The sequence below is a fragment of the Eleutherodactylus coqui genome, chromosome 10 (assembly GCF_035609145.1).
Source record: "Eleutherodactylus coqui strain aEleCoq1 chromosome 10, aEleCoq1.hap1, whole genome shotgun sequence".
Taxonomy (NCBI): Eukaryota; Metazoa; Chordata; class Amphibia; order Anura; family Eleutherodactylidae; genus Eleutherodactylus; species Eleutherodactylus coqui.
Window position 1 is genome coordinate 77,550,444 of NC_089846.1, and position 17,371 is coordinate 77,567,814.

At 45.2% G+C, this 17,371-nt stretch overlaps 2 protein-coding genes across 7 annotated transcripts in view; one reads left to right on the forward strand and one right to left on the reverse strand.

Moving 5' to 3' along the window:
* The window catches only part of LOC136580643 (class I histocompatibility antigen, F10 alpha chain-like), a 72,484-nt gene that overhangs the window by 17,825 nt on the left and 37,288 nt on the right, over positions 1-17,371 (forward strand). The gene's annotated exons all lie outside the window — the stretch shown is intronic.
* LOC136579897 (myosin-9-like) lies at positions 12,359-13,192 on the reverse strand. Its single transcript, XM_066579979.1, has 2 exons — positions 12,713-13,192; positions 12,359-12,547 (listed from the first exon to the last, which is right to left on the reverse strand). The coding sequence occupies exons 1-2, from the start codon at positions 13,190-13,192 to the stop codon at positions 12,359-12,361; spliced, it is 669 nt and encodes a 222-aa protein (XP_066436076.1).

Consider the following 17,371-nt stretch of genomic DNA (forward strand, 5'->3'; position numbering starts at 1 on the left):
AGGGACTGCAAGATACGAGGGGCCTTGCCGGGGCTTGCAGCTTAAAGGAGATGTCCCGCGCCGAAACGGGTTTTTTTTTTTTTAAACCCCCCCCCCCGTTCGGCGCGAGACAACCCCGATGCAGGGGTTAAAAAAACCACCCGCACAGCGCTTACCTGAATCCCGGCGGTCCGGTGACTTCAATACTTACCGCTGAAGATGGCCGCCGGGATCCTCCGTCTTCGTGGACCGCAGCTCTTCTGTGCGGTCCACTGCCGATTCCAGCCTCCTGATTGGCTGGAATCGGCACGTGACGGGGCGGAGCTACACGGAGCCGCTCTCTGGCACGAGCGGCTCCATAGAAGACTGCTGAAGACCCGGACTGCGCAAGCGCGGCTAATTTGGCCATCGGAGGCCAAAAATTAGTCGGCTCCATGGGAACGAGGACGCTAGCAACGGAGCAGGTAAGTAAAAAACTTTTTATAACTTCTGTATGGCTCATAATTAATGCACAATGTACATTACAAAGTGCATTAATATGGCCATACAGAAGTGTATAGACCCACTTGCTGCCTCGGGACAACCCCTTTAAGTTCATTGGCCAATGTATGAACTAACACCTCGCATTTATATTCAGCTTATCATCTGCTATTAGGGTTTGCATTGTGGCTGCTGTATGCTGTGTATTCTGGCTCTGGCGTATTGGCACATCTAGTCAAGCTAATAAAATCACTTTATACTAATCAAGAAGCCAGTGTGAGAACACAGTATGGGAAAACAAACTGGTTTGGGATCAGCAAAGTCGTCCGACAGGGCTGCATTCTCTCACTCTTCTTGTTTAACTTATATGCGAAAGTGATCATGCGGAAAATGGATCTAGATGAATTGGAAACCGGGGTGCAAATAGGTGGCTGAAACATCAACAATCTCTGTTATGCAGATTACAAAACTCTTCCTGCAGAAACAATCACTGAAAACGGATACATAATTATACAAGAGGGCTGATAGCTGCATCCCCTCAACATGCAGGTGGCTAAACTGCCAAATGAGGGAGCTAATTACACCTGTGAGGGACACTGATGAAACAGCCAGTCACACAGCCTCTTAATATAGATGGGGTGGCTGCTTGGTGTATACTCCTGCACAGAGTTGATACAGAATGCCAGCCGTGATGATCGGCTTGTGAGCTAAGGTTTTTGGTGAAAATCCAGCTAATACCTCGTATTTATTACATATTATTCACATGCAGTGTGGCTTTTAAACACCGGGGAAGCCCAGGGTGACAGTACCAATGCGTTCCACTTTTTGAGGTGCAGAGCAGCCTGCCGAACTATTATGACTTCATTAATAGGTTGCTAGTCTGCAGGGTGCACCACATGTATCAGAAGGTCTGGCACTTTGTATCTACTCTGTGCAGGAGTATACACTCTGTGATCGTTTGATTTTGTATTTTCCTTTCTGTGATACATTCCTGCACAAACAGAAGCAGGTCTGAAGCTGCTGATATATAAGATTAAAACTGAAAGTGAAAAACTGTGCCTCTACTAAATTTAACCCCTTAACGACCAGCCCGTAGTCTTTTTACGTCCTGCCCAAGTGGGCTTTATTCTCTGAGGACGTAAAAACATGCGTCCTGCAGAGAATAAAGCCCCGTGGGCTCTGAACGTGATAGCAGGTAGCCGACAGCATGGAGCTGTCATCCTGGGCTGCGGGCAGTCCCCCCCGGCATTGTGATCGGCGCTATCCGATGGATAGCGCCGATCGCAATAAAGTGGAAAAAAAAGTTTAAAAAGTTAAAGATCCAGCTGCCCTGATGGATCGGATCCATCAGGGCAGCTGAAAATACTCACCCAGCTTCCCTGATGTCTGCCACGGAGAATGTGTCCTCCAGGACTTGGCACGGCTCTTCTGCGCATGCGCGCCAGACGAATGCACAGAAGAATGGGAACCCCGGGGAGTTTAAAATCTCCTGGTTCCCGGCTCCTGAAGGTAGCCGGGAACCAGGAGATGTCCCCTGGGACCGCGGCGAGCGGTCCCCAGACCCACGATCGCTGTTATCGCTGTTGCGAAAAAGTTTAAAAAAAGTAAAAATAAAGATCTATGAGGGGAGGTGAAAATACTCACCCCCGGTCCTCAGCGGTGACATCGGGCGCGTGCACAGAGGGGCTCAGGACCCGGGAAATTTAAAATCCCTCTGCTCCTGGCTGCCATGTGTAGCCAGGAGCAGAGGGATGTCCCTGCAGAGATGATCACTGTTATCCAATGGATAGCAGTGATCATTTAAAGTAAAAAAAAGTGTAAAAAGTAATTTAAAAAAAGTGTAAAAAAGTTTTAAAAAAAGTTTAAAACGCTTACACTTCATCTCCCCTCACAGATCATATCCGTGAGAGTGGATGAAATTACGTACCTAAGGCCCCCGGATTTATCCGCGGACCTTACCACAGCTTCTGCGCACGCGGCCGTCGCCAAAGCGGCAGACGCATGCGCAAAAGCCGTGGATTGTCAGGATAACTTAAAATCTCCCTGCTCTTGGCTACAAAACTTAGCCAAGAGCCTGGAAATTTCATGGGGGGCCGCGGTGAGCGGTTCCTGATCACATGTTCGCCGTTATCTAATGGATAATGGCGATCACGTAAAAGTTTTTAAAAAAAGTTAGTTTCATCTCCCCTCACTGATGCGATCGGTGAGAGGAGATGAAACTTTTTACCGGAGGCCTCCGTATTTGCACCCCGACGCGATCCTCATCCGTGAACTTACCCGGATTCTGCACATGTGACCGCCGGCAAAATACCGGACACATGCGCAGGAGTCGGGGAGCCCAGGAAATATAAAATCTCCTTGCTCTCAGCGACCAACGGTCACCGAGAGCCTGGAGCAGTGACAGGTGGCCTCGTTGAGCGGTCCCCGGTCATGTAATAAAAAAGTAGCGATCTACCTTAGGTCAGTCTCACATGACCGGATAGGAATTACGGATTCCGCATGCGTCTGATCCGCGGTATTACGCAGATCAATCGCATTGGATTACATAATTCCGCTCACATTAGTGGGGTTGGAACTGCGTAATACACTCGCAGAAAAGAGAACGCAGCAGGTTCTATTTTACCGCGGCTATCTGCAGTATAGAGCCTATTGTGCTCCATGGTCACGGATATACCCGCAGCCCATACGCAACTACCTTGTATACGGGCTGCGGGTACCCGTGTCATCGCTAAACGACGGTGCGGGAAATACAAACAAAAAAATAAATAAAAGTACTGCGCATGACCGCCTGTGTGAGTAGGCAGTTATGTGCAGTCCATTACGTGGCCGTACGCAGGGTCACAGCCGGGCTCACAGATGGGATCCGCTGCGGGCCTCCGCAAGCGGATTCCACCTACGGCTGCATGAGCCCGGCGTTATTCAGACCGCTACCAGTAATACTTATTTTACAAGAAGCCCAGGGAACGCTTGCCTTCCTGCAGTTCCAGGAGCAGCTTGTTAAGCGTCTTCTGTGTGACCCCCGCCGCACCTCAGCAAGCTTATGGAGACTCACAGAGCGCCACTTTTTACACCCCACTGAGGTCAAGAAATGACCCCCAAAAAGCATGAGAGGAGGGGGGATACACGGTTTTATTGCCCCATTCCAACCAGCCTCCGTAATTACCCCTGTCTTCGGAAATACCACACAGTTCACATTATAACTTTTATCTAAGATTTGCAAACGCCGAAAAGGGTGCGGAGTGTGTGTGTGTGTGTGGGGGGGGGGGGGGGGGGGGAATTTTTGGGGAGTCAATTTTTATTCCGTACAAATAAGCAATGGGGGCCTGGAATTTATTCAGTTGTGCCCTGAAATCCAACAGGTGTTCCCTCCATTATAGGCCTTGCCATGGGTCCTGTAAGTAAATTAGGGCCACAATGGGTATGTTTCTGAACACGGGACAAACGGGGGTATCCATTTGGGGGTGAATGTCTTCATTCCTATGTACCCTGTACAAAAAAACTGTTTTTAAATTAAAAAAACTGCCAAAAAAATTGAAAATCATAACTTTTTCCTTCTGCTTTGCTTAGATTCATTCAAATACTGTGAGGTCAAAATACACAGTACACCCCTAGATGAATTCGTTAAGGGGTCTAGTTTTCAAAATTGGGTCATTTGAGGGGGTTCTTTATAGTTTTGGCCGCTCAATGGCTCTATAAGTGGGCAATGTACCCTGAAATCCAACGGGTATTCCTTTCATTGTAGCCCTTGCCATGTGTCCTGTAAGTCTATTAGGGCCACAATGGGTATGTTTCTGAACACGGGACAAACAGGGGTATTCATTTTGGGGTGAAAGTCTTCATTTATACATGTGCTGTACAAAAAAACTGTTTTTAAATTGACGCAATAGCCCAAAAAATGAAAATTGTAATTTTTTCTTACTGCTTTGCTTAGATCTATTCAAAAATTGTAGGGTTAAAATACACAGTACACCCCTAGATAAATTCGCTAAGGGGTCTAGTTTTCAAAATGGGGTCATTTGTGGGGGTTCTCTATGGTTTGGGGCGCTCAAGAACTCTACAAGTGGGCAATGGGGCCTAAAAGGACTTCAAGCAAAATCTATGTTCTGAAAGCCACGATTACTCCTTTCATTTTGGGCCCCGTTGTGCATGCGGACATAAGATTAGGGCCACAATGGGTATATTTCTGAAAACAACACAAACAGGGGTATCTATTTTGGGGTGCAAGTCTTCCTTCATATGTGTGCTGTACAGAAAAAGCTGTTTTTAAAATGACAGAATTGCCAAAAAAACGAAAATCCTAATTTTTTCCTTTTGCTTTGCTTGACATTATTCAAAAACTGTGGGGTCAAAATACACAGTACAGCCCTAGATAAATTTGTTCAGGAGTCTAGTTTTCAAAATGGGGTCATTTTTGGGGGTTCTATATGGTTTTGAGTGTTCAAGAACTCTACAAGTGGGCAATGGGGCCAAAAAGGACTTCAAGCAAAATCTATGTTCTGAAAGCCACTGACTACTCCTTTCATTTTGGGCCCTGTTGTGCATCCAGACATAAGATTAGGGCCACAATGGGTATGTCTCTGAACATGGGACAAACGGGGGTCTTCATTCATATGTGTGCTGTACAAAAAAGCTGTTTTTAAAATGACAGAATTGACAAAAAAACGAAAATCACAATTTTTTCCTTTTGCTTGGCTTGAATTCATTCAAAACTGTGGGGTCAAAGTATGCAGTACACCCCTAGATAAATTCCTTAAGGGGTCTAATTTTTAAAAATGGGGTCATTTGTGGGGGTTTTCTATGGTTTGGGGCGCTCAAAAACTCTACATGTGTGCTATGGGGGCCTAAAAGGACTTCAAGCAAAATTTCTGTTTTGAAAGACACTGACTAATCCTTTCATTTTGGCCCCGTTGTGGACTCAGATATAACATTAGGGCCACAATGGGTATATTTCTGAACACGGGAGAAACAGGGGTATCCATTTTGGGGTGTAAATCCTTATTTTCATGCAAACTATAGGAAACAAAATATGTCTTTAAAATGACAGATTTGCAAAAATATGAAATTTTACTTTTTCTCCTCTAAATTGAATTATTTCCTGAAAAAAAACTGTGGGGTCAAAATATGCATGACACCCCTCAGTGAATACACTAAGGGGTGTAGTTTTTAAAATGGGGTCATTTGTGGGGGTATCTATTATTCTAACACTCATGAGCCTTTCCAATCTTGGCTTGGTGTAGGAAAACAAAGTGTTCCTCAAAATGCTAAAAAGTAATGTTAAATTTGTACGTCTCCTAAATGGTTAAAAAAAAATGAGTTTTTCCAATGTGCGCCCAAAATAAAGTAAATGGGTGGAAATATATATCTTAGCAAAAATTTCTATATTATGTTTGTACATATTTAAGATATTGAGGTTGGAAATGTGAAAAAATGACGATTTTTTTCAAAATTTTCCCAATTTTGGCGCTTTTAATAAATAAACACAAATTCTATCGGTCTATTTTTTCCACTTAAATAAAGTAAAACGTGGCGAAAAAGCAATGTCAGAATCGCTTGGATATGCAAAACCTTTCTGGTGACACGTCAGATTTGCAAAATTTGGCCTGGTCATTAAGGCACAAACAGGCTTGGTCACTAAGGGGTTAAAGACAAAAATCATGACAACTGCAAAAAAGGCCAAATTTGAATCAAAATTGACGAGGTCATAGAATTCGTTCAGGGTTTCAACTTCCCTGGTTCAAAAATTGACCAGGATGGAGAATCTATGAAGAGATAAAACATAGGACAGCAGTGGGACGAAGCACGATGCTAAACATGGACAAAATCTGGAAAAGTAGGGACATCGGCATAGCAACTGAACGCAGGATAGTGCAAACCATCTTTTTCCCAGAGCCATGTATGGACGTGTAGCTGGATATCGAGGAAAGCGGATTGAAGGAGGATTGATGTGTTAGAACTGTGGTGCTGCCGAAAGCTGCTGCGTATGCCCTGGACAGCGAGAGTAACAAACGGAGAAGTCCTGAATCATAAGACCCGATATATCACTGGAGGCCAAGATGACCGGACTCAGGTTCACAGATTTTGGCCGTGTATTGTGAGCAGCGTCGCTAGTAAAATCTATAATGCTTGGACAGATCAGTGGCAGAAGAAGACCCATCCGCCAAAGAACACGATGACTGATACTGTTAGAGCTGATACTGGCATGGATATCACACAACTGAAAGAAGCAGTGCAAAACTGAAAAACATGGAGGGAGGGAGCCTTTAGGGTCGCCGACGGTCATTAACTACTAAACCTAATAACATAACCTATATATGAGTAAAATAAATAAATCTTCATCCCTCTTAGCATAGCTCTGGCATCTGGTTCTCTGTTGCCTTCAATGTAATATTGTCTTTAAGACCATATATGTCCCAGGTTTTCAAAATCGTATTGCTATTTTTAAGTGGCAGGACTTCTGCTAAACCCAACCCTAGGTAGAGTTGAAAAGAGCCACTTGCCTGGAGTTCTTATGGACCATATGACATGATGGTTGGTATCCCCGATCAGTGTCAGCAGAACGTAAATGAAGCTTGGCCTCAGTAAGGTCTGCACAGTGTTAGGGTTGTGCTGGCTTGGATCTGTTGTACGACATAGGTTTCCAGCAGTACAGCCCCACAGGTGTGATAGGATTGAGCTGGCTGGGTGTGGTGTTCTCCTGCTAGACAATCACCACCGGTCTGTTGCAGATAAATATCCTCCTTCTGCAAGAGGAAGCTGGTTTCCCTTCACTCTAGGGTTTGTTGGTTTTGCATGCCTTGGTGTGGATAGCCTTGTTTTGTGTATATGGTATAAACAGCGGCATGTTCTTATGTCTGTGCAGGTGGCCAAACATGAGTAGTGAACTGTCCTATTCTATGTGGTTGTTTTGTCTTGCATGTTAGCCCTAGTGTTTTGGTGTGCGATTTGTGTTCTGTTTATCAAGGCGATCACCTTGCTTATTAGGTAGGATCCTGCCATTCTTCCTGTTTGTGTCCTGGTCACGTTCATGTGGGCCCGGTGTTTGTTTGCCCACACGAACGCAACAATGCCCCCCAGTTACAAAAAGGGGTGCATTATGTTGGTATGCATTTGTTTCTGGTAGTGCTCAGATTGTGCTGTAGTTGCATGCAGTTTGGAGCAAGTTTCCCCGTATTCCCGGAAGATGGTTTGGACACCTGCTGTCCCCCCTACCCCTTCCTGGCAGTCCGGGGTGGTGCATCCAGTAGTGTGTGGTACGGTGACTGCACAAGTGTATTTCATTCGCAGATTTCTCCTTTTCCCTTGGCAGGTGCGGCCTCTGAGCATTGGATGTTCTTGTGCGTGGTGTGGGCTGGTGATGCCGACCACGGTGTTCCTTGTATGCCAGATGGGTGATACCTGGTGTCCCTTCCGCTTGTACGGTGGCTGTGGCGGCTCCATACAGCTTGTGGTTGTATTGGTAGCATGCATGACTTTTGAGTGGTGTTCATATATTATGTTGGTATGTGGTGTTATGCATAATGTCATGGCTTATGTGTGGCGAGGTGCGCCCAGCAGACGTAACATAAGGACCAGCCTACTACTGTTTTGCACCAGACTGCTGTGGTATGTACCTGTGTGTATACCCTTTTCCTAGCTGACGTCCGCACCAAGCCTGTACGGATAAGTTCTGTGCATGCTATGTTAGCAGGGAGGGTTGCCGTGTTTTCCCCTCTGGACTAGTGCACTTTTCCTGGCAGGCTACTGTGACTGAGACGGGTCGTGTAAGGCGCTGTGGTCCTGTTTTTAGGTGCAGTATTTGTTACTCTCTACCATTTTGCCATCTTTGCTTTGGTGTCAGGACTAGAGATGAGCGAGCACCAAAATGCTCGGGCATTCATTACTCAGTAGTCCACAGCTTACTGAAATTTTTCGCAGCGCAGCGTTCAGCTGTCCCCATCCCACACGGGGAAAGCCGCACCTCTTCGCCTACGCAGTAGTCCACAGCGTACTGAAATTTTTCCCAGCGCAGCGTTCAGCTGTCCTCATACCACATGGTCGCTTGATAGCCACACCACCCTCATGTCTATTTATAAGTGCGTATTGGATGAGGAATAACAGGAGACACACACTGCAGAGGGTTGGCAGGGCCTGACAGCGACCCTATTTGAAATTGTGGTCGATAGCCCACAATGCTGATTAGAATTGCTGATAAATTAACGTACGATCATAATGCCAATCCCATGCCACCTCCGTCACAAAATTTCATGAGCCACAACCGTGGGCATAAAGGGGACTCAGATGCCAGTACTTCTACATATCTCCACAATTCAACAACCCATTCTAAAACAAGAGATTTTTTTTACCCAGAGTGCAGGTGAACCCCTGAAACATTTGTTTACTAAGAGTATAGGTGAACCCTTGAAAGATCTGTTTATTAAGAGTGCTGGTAAAACCCTGAATGACTTGTTTACCAAGAGTATAGGTGCACCCTTGAAAGATGTGTTTAGTGTAGGTAAAAACCTGAAAGATTTTTTCAGCAACAGCTTGTACTTGCTTAATGGGATCTAGGTGGCGGTCCACTGACAGGCAAGCTACTGCCTGTCCCAGCCCCTGCCTCTCCCTGAGGGGCTTGATAACCAGTGCCCCAGGGAAAGACTGCATGAACTGTAAAGAAATTAGCGTCGAAAGATAGACACCGCTTTGGGATACCTTTCTGTGCACCGTGTGACCCTTTTAAAATTGTGCTTCATAGCTGACAAATCTCAGTCAAATTAATGTATGATTGTAAGTGCCATCCCATGCCACCTCTGTCATAGCATTTCATTAGCCACAAACGCCAGCATAGGAGGGACTCAGAGGCCAGTACTTCTACATTTTTTTTTTTTTTTAAATCCAATTTTTATTGACATTTTGTAATAAACAGACAGTATATAGGGGTAACATATAATCGACATACAATACTTAGTAAGATATACCCAGGTATCAATATATTATGAAGCGTCACATCGATGTCTAAAAATGCAGAACTAGGGAATCATGCTTTACTTGACTAAATCGGGAGTGACACTCAGCTATATCCTGAGCTCGGACAGAGCACCTGAGAACCCAACGAATAGCTCAGTCGACTTCTACATTTTTAATGAAGAAAACAACCCATTTTAAAAAGAAGAATTTTTTTTTAACCAAGATTGCAGGTGAGAACCTGAAAGATTCTTTGAGCCAGAGAATCTTTGAACCAAGAGTATAGGTGAACCCCTGAAAGATTTGTTCATCAAGAGTATAGGCGAAGCCCTGAAACAATTGCTTTACCAAGAGTATAGGCGAACCCCTGAAAAATGTATTTACCAAGAGTATAGGTGTACCCCTGAAAGATTTGCTTACCCAGAGTGCAGGTAAACCCCTGAAATCCTTTTTTTAACATAGAGCTCGTACTTGCCTAATGAGATCCAGGTGGCGGTCCACCAACAGCCAAGCTACCGCCTGTCCCAGCCCCTGCTTGTCCCCGAGGGGCTTTTTGAGCAGTGCCCCAGCGAAAGACAGCATGTACTATGAAGAAATTAGAGTGGCCAAACCAAGCACTGTTTCACCCCACCCAGGACCTAGGCCTCTGCCCATACCCTCATTCGGGCGCCCACATACACGTCCTCGACCCTTGCCCCCAGTCTTGATCATGTTGTATAATGCACTGCATCAAAATGCTATGCAAACTGGGGAGCGTATATACACAGCGTTCTACTTCTCCCTCAGCAGCAAGCACTGTTTCACCCCACCTAGGACCTCGGCCTCTGCCCGCACCCTCATTCGGACGCCCACGTCCATGTCCATGTCCTCGACTTCGACCCTTACCCCAAGTCTTCATCATGTTGGATAATGCACTTTGTCAAAATGCTATGCAAACTGCGAGTTATTTTGTGTACGCTTATATGGCCTATAAGCATACACAAAATAACTAAGTATAGTGTTGTTAGATAGTGTGGATTGACAGCACCCACACACGGGTATGTAGCGTTCGCTTTGAGCCCCCCCCAAAAAATTTTAAACACTGTATACTGTTGTTAGATAGCATGGATTGACAGCATCCACACATGGGTATGTAGTGTTGACCTCGGCCTCCGCCCACACCCTCATTCGGACGCCAACATCTACATCCTCGACCCTTACCCCTAGCCTTTATCATCTTGTATAATGCACTCCGTCAAAATTCTACGCAAACTGCGAGGTATTTTGCGTACGCTTTAAACCCAAAATAGACACTGTAAACTGCGTATAGTGTTGTTAGATAGTGTGGATTGACAGGATGCACGCAGGGGTATATAGCATACGCTTTAAACCAAAAAAAACCCCTGTAAACTCTGTACAGTCAAGTCAGATAGTATGCATCGACAGGACTCACACAGGGGTATACAGTGTTCGCTTTAAACCCAAAATACACACTGTAAACTGTGTATAGTCTTGTTAGATAGTGTTTTCTGACAGGACACACACAGGGGTATATAGTGTACTCTTTAAGCCCCCCCCCAAAAGTAAACTGCGCATAGTCTTGTTAGATAGTGTGGATTGACAGGACGCACACAGGGGTATATAGCATATGCTTTAAGCCCCCCAAAAACTAAAGTAAACTGCGTATAGTCAAGTTAGATAGTATGCATCATCAGGACGCACACAGGGGTATATAGCGTTTGCTTTAAGCCCAAAATACACACTGTAAACTGCGTATAGTCTTGTTAGATAGTGTTTTTGACAGGACGCACACGGGTATATAGCGTACGTTTTAAGCCCCCAAAAAACTAAAATAGACTGCGAATAGTCTTTTTAGATAGTGTATTTTGACAAGATGCACACGGGTATATAGTGTATGCTTTAAGCCGGGAAAAATACTCTTGCCTCGGGATCGCTGACTTCTCATACCAGAAATGGCGCACCACATGAGTAAACACGGCTCAGGAATAGCGTATGTCTTTGTCTGGCTCCTGCTAGTGTTTATTTTACAGCACGTTACAGCACAGCAAACCACATCAATGTCCATAAGTACCCCAACTTGGGTGGGAGTCCAGGGGCGTCATCCCTGTCGGACTCTTGCCTTTCCAGGCCACCAGCCTCTGCTCTGCTTGGGTGAGTCCAGGGGTGACATCCCTGTCAGACTCTTGCCTTTTTAGGCCACAAGCCTGCAGCACCTCCCTATGCTGCGCTGGCCCTCTCTCTCCCTCTCTCTCTCTCCTCTGCTTTTTGGCAGGAACTGGCTTTTATCTGGTTCCTGCTCCACCCCTTGGTTAACCCTTGCACTAGAAGTCCTGTCTCTGGCCCTCTACAGGCCCTTCTGTGTACTGCACTACTACATATCCCCCCCCCCCCCCCTTTGATATAGGCCGTAGGCCGTATCACCTTTTCTTCTTGACCCTCCAGGGTCAAAGCTCCAGGCTCGGGGGTCTCTTTCTAGTTTTACTTGTCTGACAAGTTCTCTCTTCTTGTCTTCACTCGGCTCTTCACAACCATGCCGATCTCTGTCAGGCCGTGCTCTCACAGCTTGCAAGTTGACTTCCAAGTGCGACTTTGTATTCTCTGTGGCTTGTAAGTTATCGTCAGGATTCTCTACCTGAACCTTCAATTCTTCAAGGCTTTAGTAGACTTTTCTAGTTCATGTACGGTCTTTTCACCATCATCGTTGGAGCTAACCAAGTCCTCCATTTCAGTGTGGAAAGGCTTGTGGTCTCTTGCCCTAACTGGCACTTTCTGAAGCTCAACTTCCATGTTGAATACTTAAAGTACATCACTCATCTGTTCAACTGCTGCAGGTGGCATTTCTTCAGTCTGCCCTTCAGTAGCAGCATGTGCACTTATTTCCATCTGTGTCCCTTCTACCACAGAGACACTTCCATTCATTTGCACAACTTCCTTATCCAGGACAGGAGTGTGGATAAGCTTAACCAAGCTCCACACTAATGTCTTCTACTTCCTGCTGAAGACTCACTGTAAACTTCTCAAGTTCATCATAGACATCAGTTTGAAGACAAAATGGTTGATTTATCGCTTCCACCTCTTTTAGGCTTTCAGTCTTGCTCTTCAACCGTGACCCAGCATGGAGGGTTCTCATACAGTTTCTCTTCCATCTCTGACATCATTTTCAGGATGTGTGTTAAAGTTAAACACTTTGGTCCTTTTCATACAGACCTTTTCTTCAGCACATTCACATTCAGTGACATATCTTGCAGACCTGATTTTTCTCCTCTGTAAGCTGCTGTTCACATATTTGCTGCATCATTCTTAGTTTGGACACAAGCTCCTTTTGGAGACCAAGCTTCACAGAAGCATCTTCTATCTCTTGCTGAAGATGTACTTTAACCTTCTCAAGCTTATCACAGGCAGCTATCTTCTCTTCATACTGCTGCCTTGTAGCTTCTAACTCCTCTTGTATTTCTCTTTTTTGCTCTTCCACAGAATCCAAGCACACAGCACTCTTCTCCACTCTATATTTTAGGTCAGATACCTCAGCCTGAAGTGTTGCAATCTGCTTTGACAGGTTTCTCTTAGCTTCTGCATCTTCCTCTAACTGCTTGAGGAACACATCTCTCTCATCTTGCATTATCTTCAGGTGTGCACTAAGACCAAGCCTCTGCTGCGTCTCTTCTAGCACCAGCCTCTGAAACTCTTCAGCCTGAGCTTCCAGCTTCACCTGCAGTCTCTTTACCTGCTCAGACAACGCTGTATGCACACTGTCACCTTCAGTTATTTTTATTTGTAGCTCTTGAAGATGCATCTCTACTGTATTTCTCTTGCATTCATATGCACACTTGTAGATCAAAATGTGAAGCAGCATCCAGGGAGATAATTTCCAAAGAAAGCCTTTATTCCACCCAGCACATATAACAACTAGAGATGAGCGAGCATACTTGTCCGAGCTTGATGCTCGTTCGAGTATTAGGGTGCTCGAGATGCTCGTTACTCGAGACGAGCACCACGCGGTGCTCGTCTCGATTAAACGAGCACTGACCATTGAATTCAATGGAGCTGGCAATACAGCCGGCTCCATTGAAAGCAATGGGCTGCCGGCCAGCGCGGGATGAATTTTCGGGAAGGGCTTAAAAATATAAGCCCTTACCTGAAAATCATCCTGAAATGTGTAAAAAGTAAAAAAAAAAAATATACTCACCTTGTCCCGGCAGAACGATGTTAGCCCATTGAATTCAATGGAGCCGGCAATACAGCCGACTCCATTGAAAGCAATGGGCTGCCGGCGATCGCACAATGAATTTTCGGGAAGGGCTTAAATATATAAGCCCTTCCCTGCAATTCATCCAGAAATGTGTAAAAAAAAAAAAAAAAAAAAAAAAAAAATTATTTATATATATACACACACACACACACACTCACCTGGTCCCGGCAGACGGAGTTCAGCTGCGGCCAGCTGGCAGTTCTCCCGAACTGCTCTCTGAAGTATTCAGCAGTCGGGATTTAAAATCCCCGCCTGCTGAATGAGTTGCCTCTGATTGGTCACAGCCTGACCAATCAGAGGCAGATCTCACTCACACCCATTCATGAATTCATAAATGGGTGAGTGAGTGCTGCCTCTGATTGGCTCAGCGCAGCTCTCAGCTGAATGACAGCAGTTCAGCACCACAGTTTAGGGGACAGCAGGAGAAGACGCGGCTGTGCCCCGGCAGCTGAAGGGAGGTGAGTATCTATTTTTTTGTTTTTTAAATCACTTTTAATTCATTTCCAGGGAATGGCTTATATGTAAAGCCCTTCCCTGAAAAAGAATTCAGGTGTGCCAGCGGACCATTGTCTTCAATGGAGTCGCCGGCAGCAGCAGCGGCTCCATTGAAGAGAATACCTGCATTTTTATTCTTTTTTACACTAAAATCTTTCTTTTTCAGGTAAGGGCTTATATTTTTAAGCCCTTTCCGAAAATTCATCCCGCGCTCGCCGGCAGCCCATTGCTTTCAATGGAGCCGGCTGTATTGCCGGCTCCATTGAATTCAATGGGCTAAGATCGTTCTTCTCTGCCACAGCTGTTACAGCTGTGGCAGAGGAGAACGATCGTTATGCTGACATAATTTTTTTAAACATTTTTACACATTTTAGGATGATTTTCAGGTAAGGGCTTATATTTTTAAGCCCTTCCCGAAAATTCATCCCGCGCTCGCCGGCAGCCCATTGCTTTCAATGGAGCCGGCGGTATTGCCGGCTCCATTGAATTCAATGGGCTAAGATCATTCTTCTCTGCCACAGCTGTTACAGCTGTGGCAGAGGAGAACGATCGTTATGCTGACATAATTTTTTTAAACATTTTTACACATTTTAGGATGATTTTCAGGTAAGGGCTTATATTTTTAAGCCCTTCCCGAAAATTCATCCCGCGCTCGCCGGCAGCCCATTGCTTTCAATGGAGCCGGCTGTATTGCCGGCTCCATTGAATTCAATGGGCTAACATCGTTCTTCTCTGCCACAGCTGTTACAGCTGTGGCAGAGGAGAACGATCATTATGCTGACAGTGGGGGGGGGGGGGGGGGTCTCACTCTTGCCACTATTGTGGCTTAATAGTGAGACCTCGGAGCCCGAAATGCAGCCCTGCATGTTGCTCCTCGCCTGCCCTATCCATTTCTGTGTTTTTTACATGACTTTGGTGATTTGCTAAGATTTTCACAAATGAAAACCTTAGCGGAGCACCAGTCATATACAAAAATGCTCGAGTCGCCCATTGACTTCAATGGGGTTCGTTACTCGAAACGAACTCTCGAGCATCACTGAAAGTTCGACTCGAGTAACGAGCACTTGAGCATTTTGGTGCTCGCTCATCTCTAATAACAACGTTTCAACCACTAGGAATCTGTGGTCTTTGTCAAGTTAACTGACACAATGCACATACACAACTAATATACTAACAAGACACACCCTTCACCCAATAAACATATACCTTAAAAACATATAATTGAATACATTCATCTAAAAGCATGGAACACACCTGGTGATTGGATGGACCGGGATGGGGTTTCTGGTGCATGTACCGCCTCTCACATCTTCTGGCAGGATAAACTAATGTATGCCTTCTAGGAACTGCGTCCCTGTATGGGTACTGCGCAGGCGCGGGACTCACCCCTACTCTCGCGATATTTCCGGAGGCAGAGTGGAGAGGAAAACTGGTATTACCGTCTCGCATCCACCGCGCATGCACGGTGGGTGCGTCCTTACATCACACCAGCGTGGAATCTCCATAGTAACTGTCTGATGCCGGCATGTATGTGTATAGTCACATCGGGGCACATCCGCCTCACGGCAGGTGCGTCCGTGTGTCCCTATAGTGTAAAATCACTCTGGCAAGTAACCGAAAGACGGCATCAGTGTATATAGTCCCGTCGGGCAATGGTACACCAAGAGCCCGGACCTCTCATTTTGACTCCATCAGGGAGGACTAATAACATCCACCCTCAATAAATGGGCAAAATAGCCACAACATAAAGAACCACTATCGGCAATCAGCTACCTCCTTACTAGAGCAGAGCAGGAAGGGACAAGGGAGGGGGGGGGGGAGTTTTGTGATAGGAAAGGGAAAAGAAGGGGAAGAAAAGGAAGGGAAGGAAAGAAAAAGAAAGAAAAAGAAAAGAGAGTGGTGCTTTATCAAGCAAAGAATCCAGTTTATCTATTTATATGCAATCAAACTGCCTATCACAGCATAAGACAATGGGACATTACTCTCCAAATGGCTGAGACCAGTTCAAATATGTAAATTCAAACCCTCTGTAAAGAGAATGTACAAATCAACATATGAAGTGATGTTTTATTACAATCAAACAGTGTAAACAATGCAATTCCCATCACATAGTTACTCTCCTTCTGTATAGAAAAGAGACGTAAAAAGTATGCTTGATAGCCCCAAATGATAGACGTGAAGGTAGTGACCAACACCCGAATCCACAATCCGTCCAAAATATATATTAAAAAACATGAAAAAATTCACACCGAAAATGTATCTGGAGCTACCAGAAATTCATGAACCTGAAATTACATATCACCACTTTATATAACATATAAAAGGGGATTGTACTCAATGTTTAGCTCATACGGAGTCAATGAGTCGAGCTCATGAATCCACCTGGCCTCAAGGAGTTTTAGCTGTCGTTCTCTGTCACCACCTTTACTACTTGCTCTAACTGTATCTATGACTCTGTAACGCAGCTTGTTTATCGCATGACCCGAATCTAAAAAATGTCTCGGAATTGGAAGATCTGTTTTGCGCGTTCTATTCGTGCTTTTATAGTTTGTTATACGCTTGCGTATCTCATTGGTAGTCTCCCCTATGTATACAAGTCTGCAAGGACACGTGATAATGTATATCACGAAAGCGGACCAGCAGCTAAACCATCCCTTAATGGGATATTGTTTACCAGTTCGTGGATGGGTGAAGCTGCTTCCCTTTACCAGATTGTTGCACGTTGCACACCCAAGGCAGGGGAAATTTCCATTTTTCAAGGGCATTAAGGTTTGTTGTGTGCTAATGTAAGTCACCTGATCAACTGTCTGTACTAAATGAACCTTGAAATTCCGCCCCTGCCCGTACGACGTTAACGGCGGATTGGAAAAATCACTAATATCCGGATGGCAGGTAGATAACATATGCCAATGTTTATGCATGATATGCTTGATGCGATTACTATAGGGGCCGTAGGTGGACACAAACGGAATGCGATCGTCAATGCGGGACTTTCGAGGTGGAATTAAAGTCTGCTCATGTGCCAATGTTTGCGCCCATTGTTTGTGCCGAGTAATTAGAGTAGATGGATACCCCCTATGCATAAATTTCTTGCACATGGCATCCAAACGAGCATCAAAGAAGGCATCATCTGTTACTCGTCGGATTCGGAGCATTTTGCTCCATGGCAAAGAATGTATCATCGCCGGTGGATGACAGCTGGTATAACTAAGCAAATTATTTTTGTCC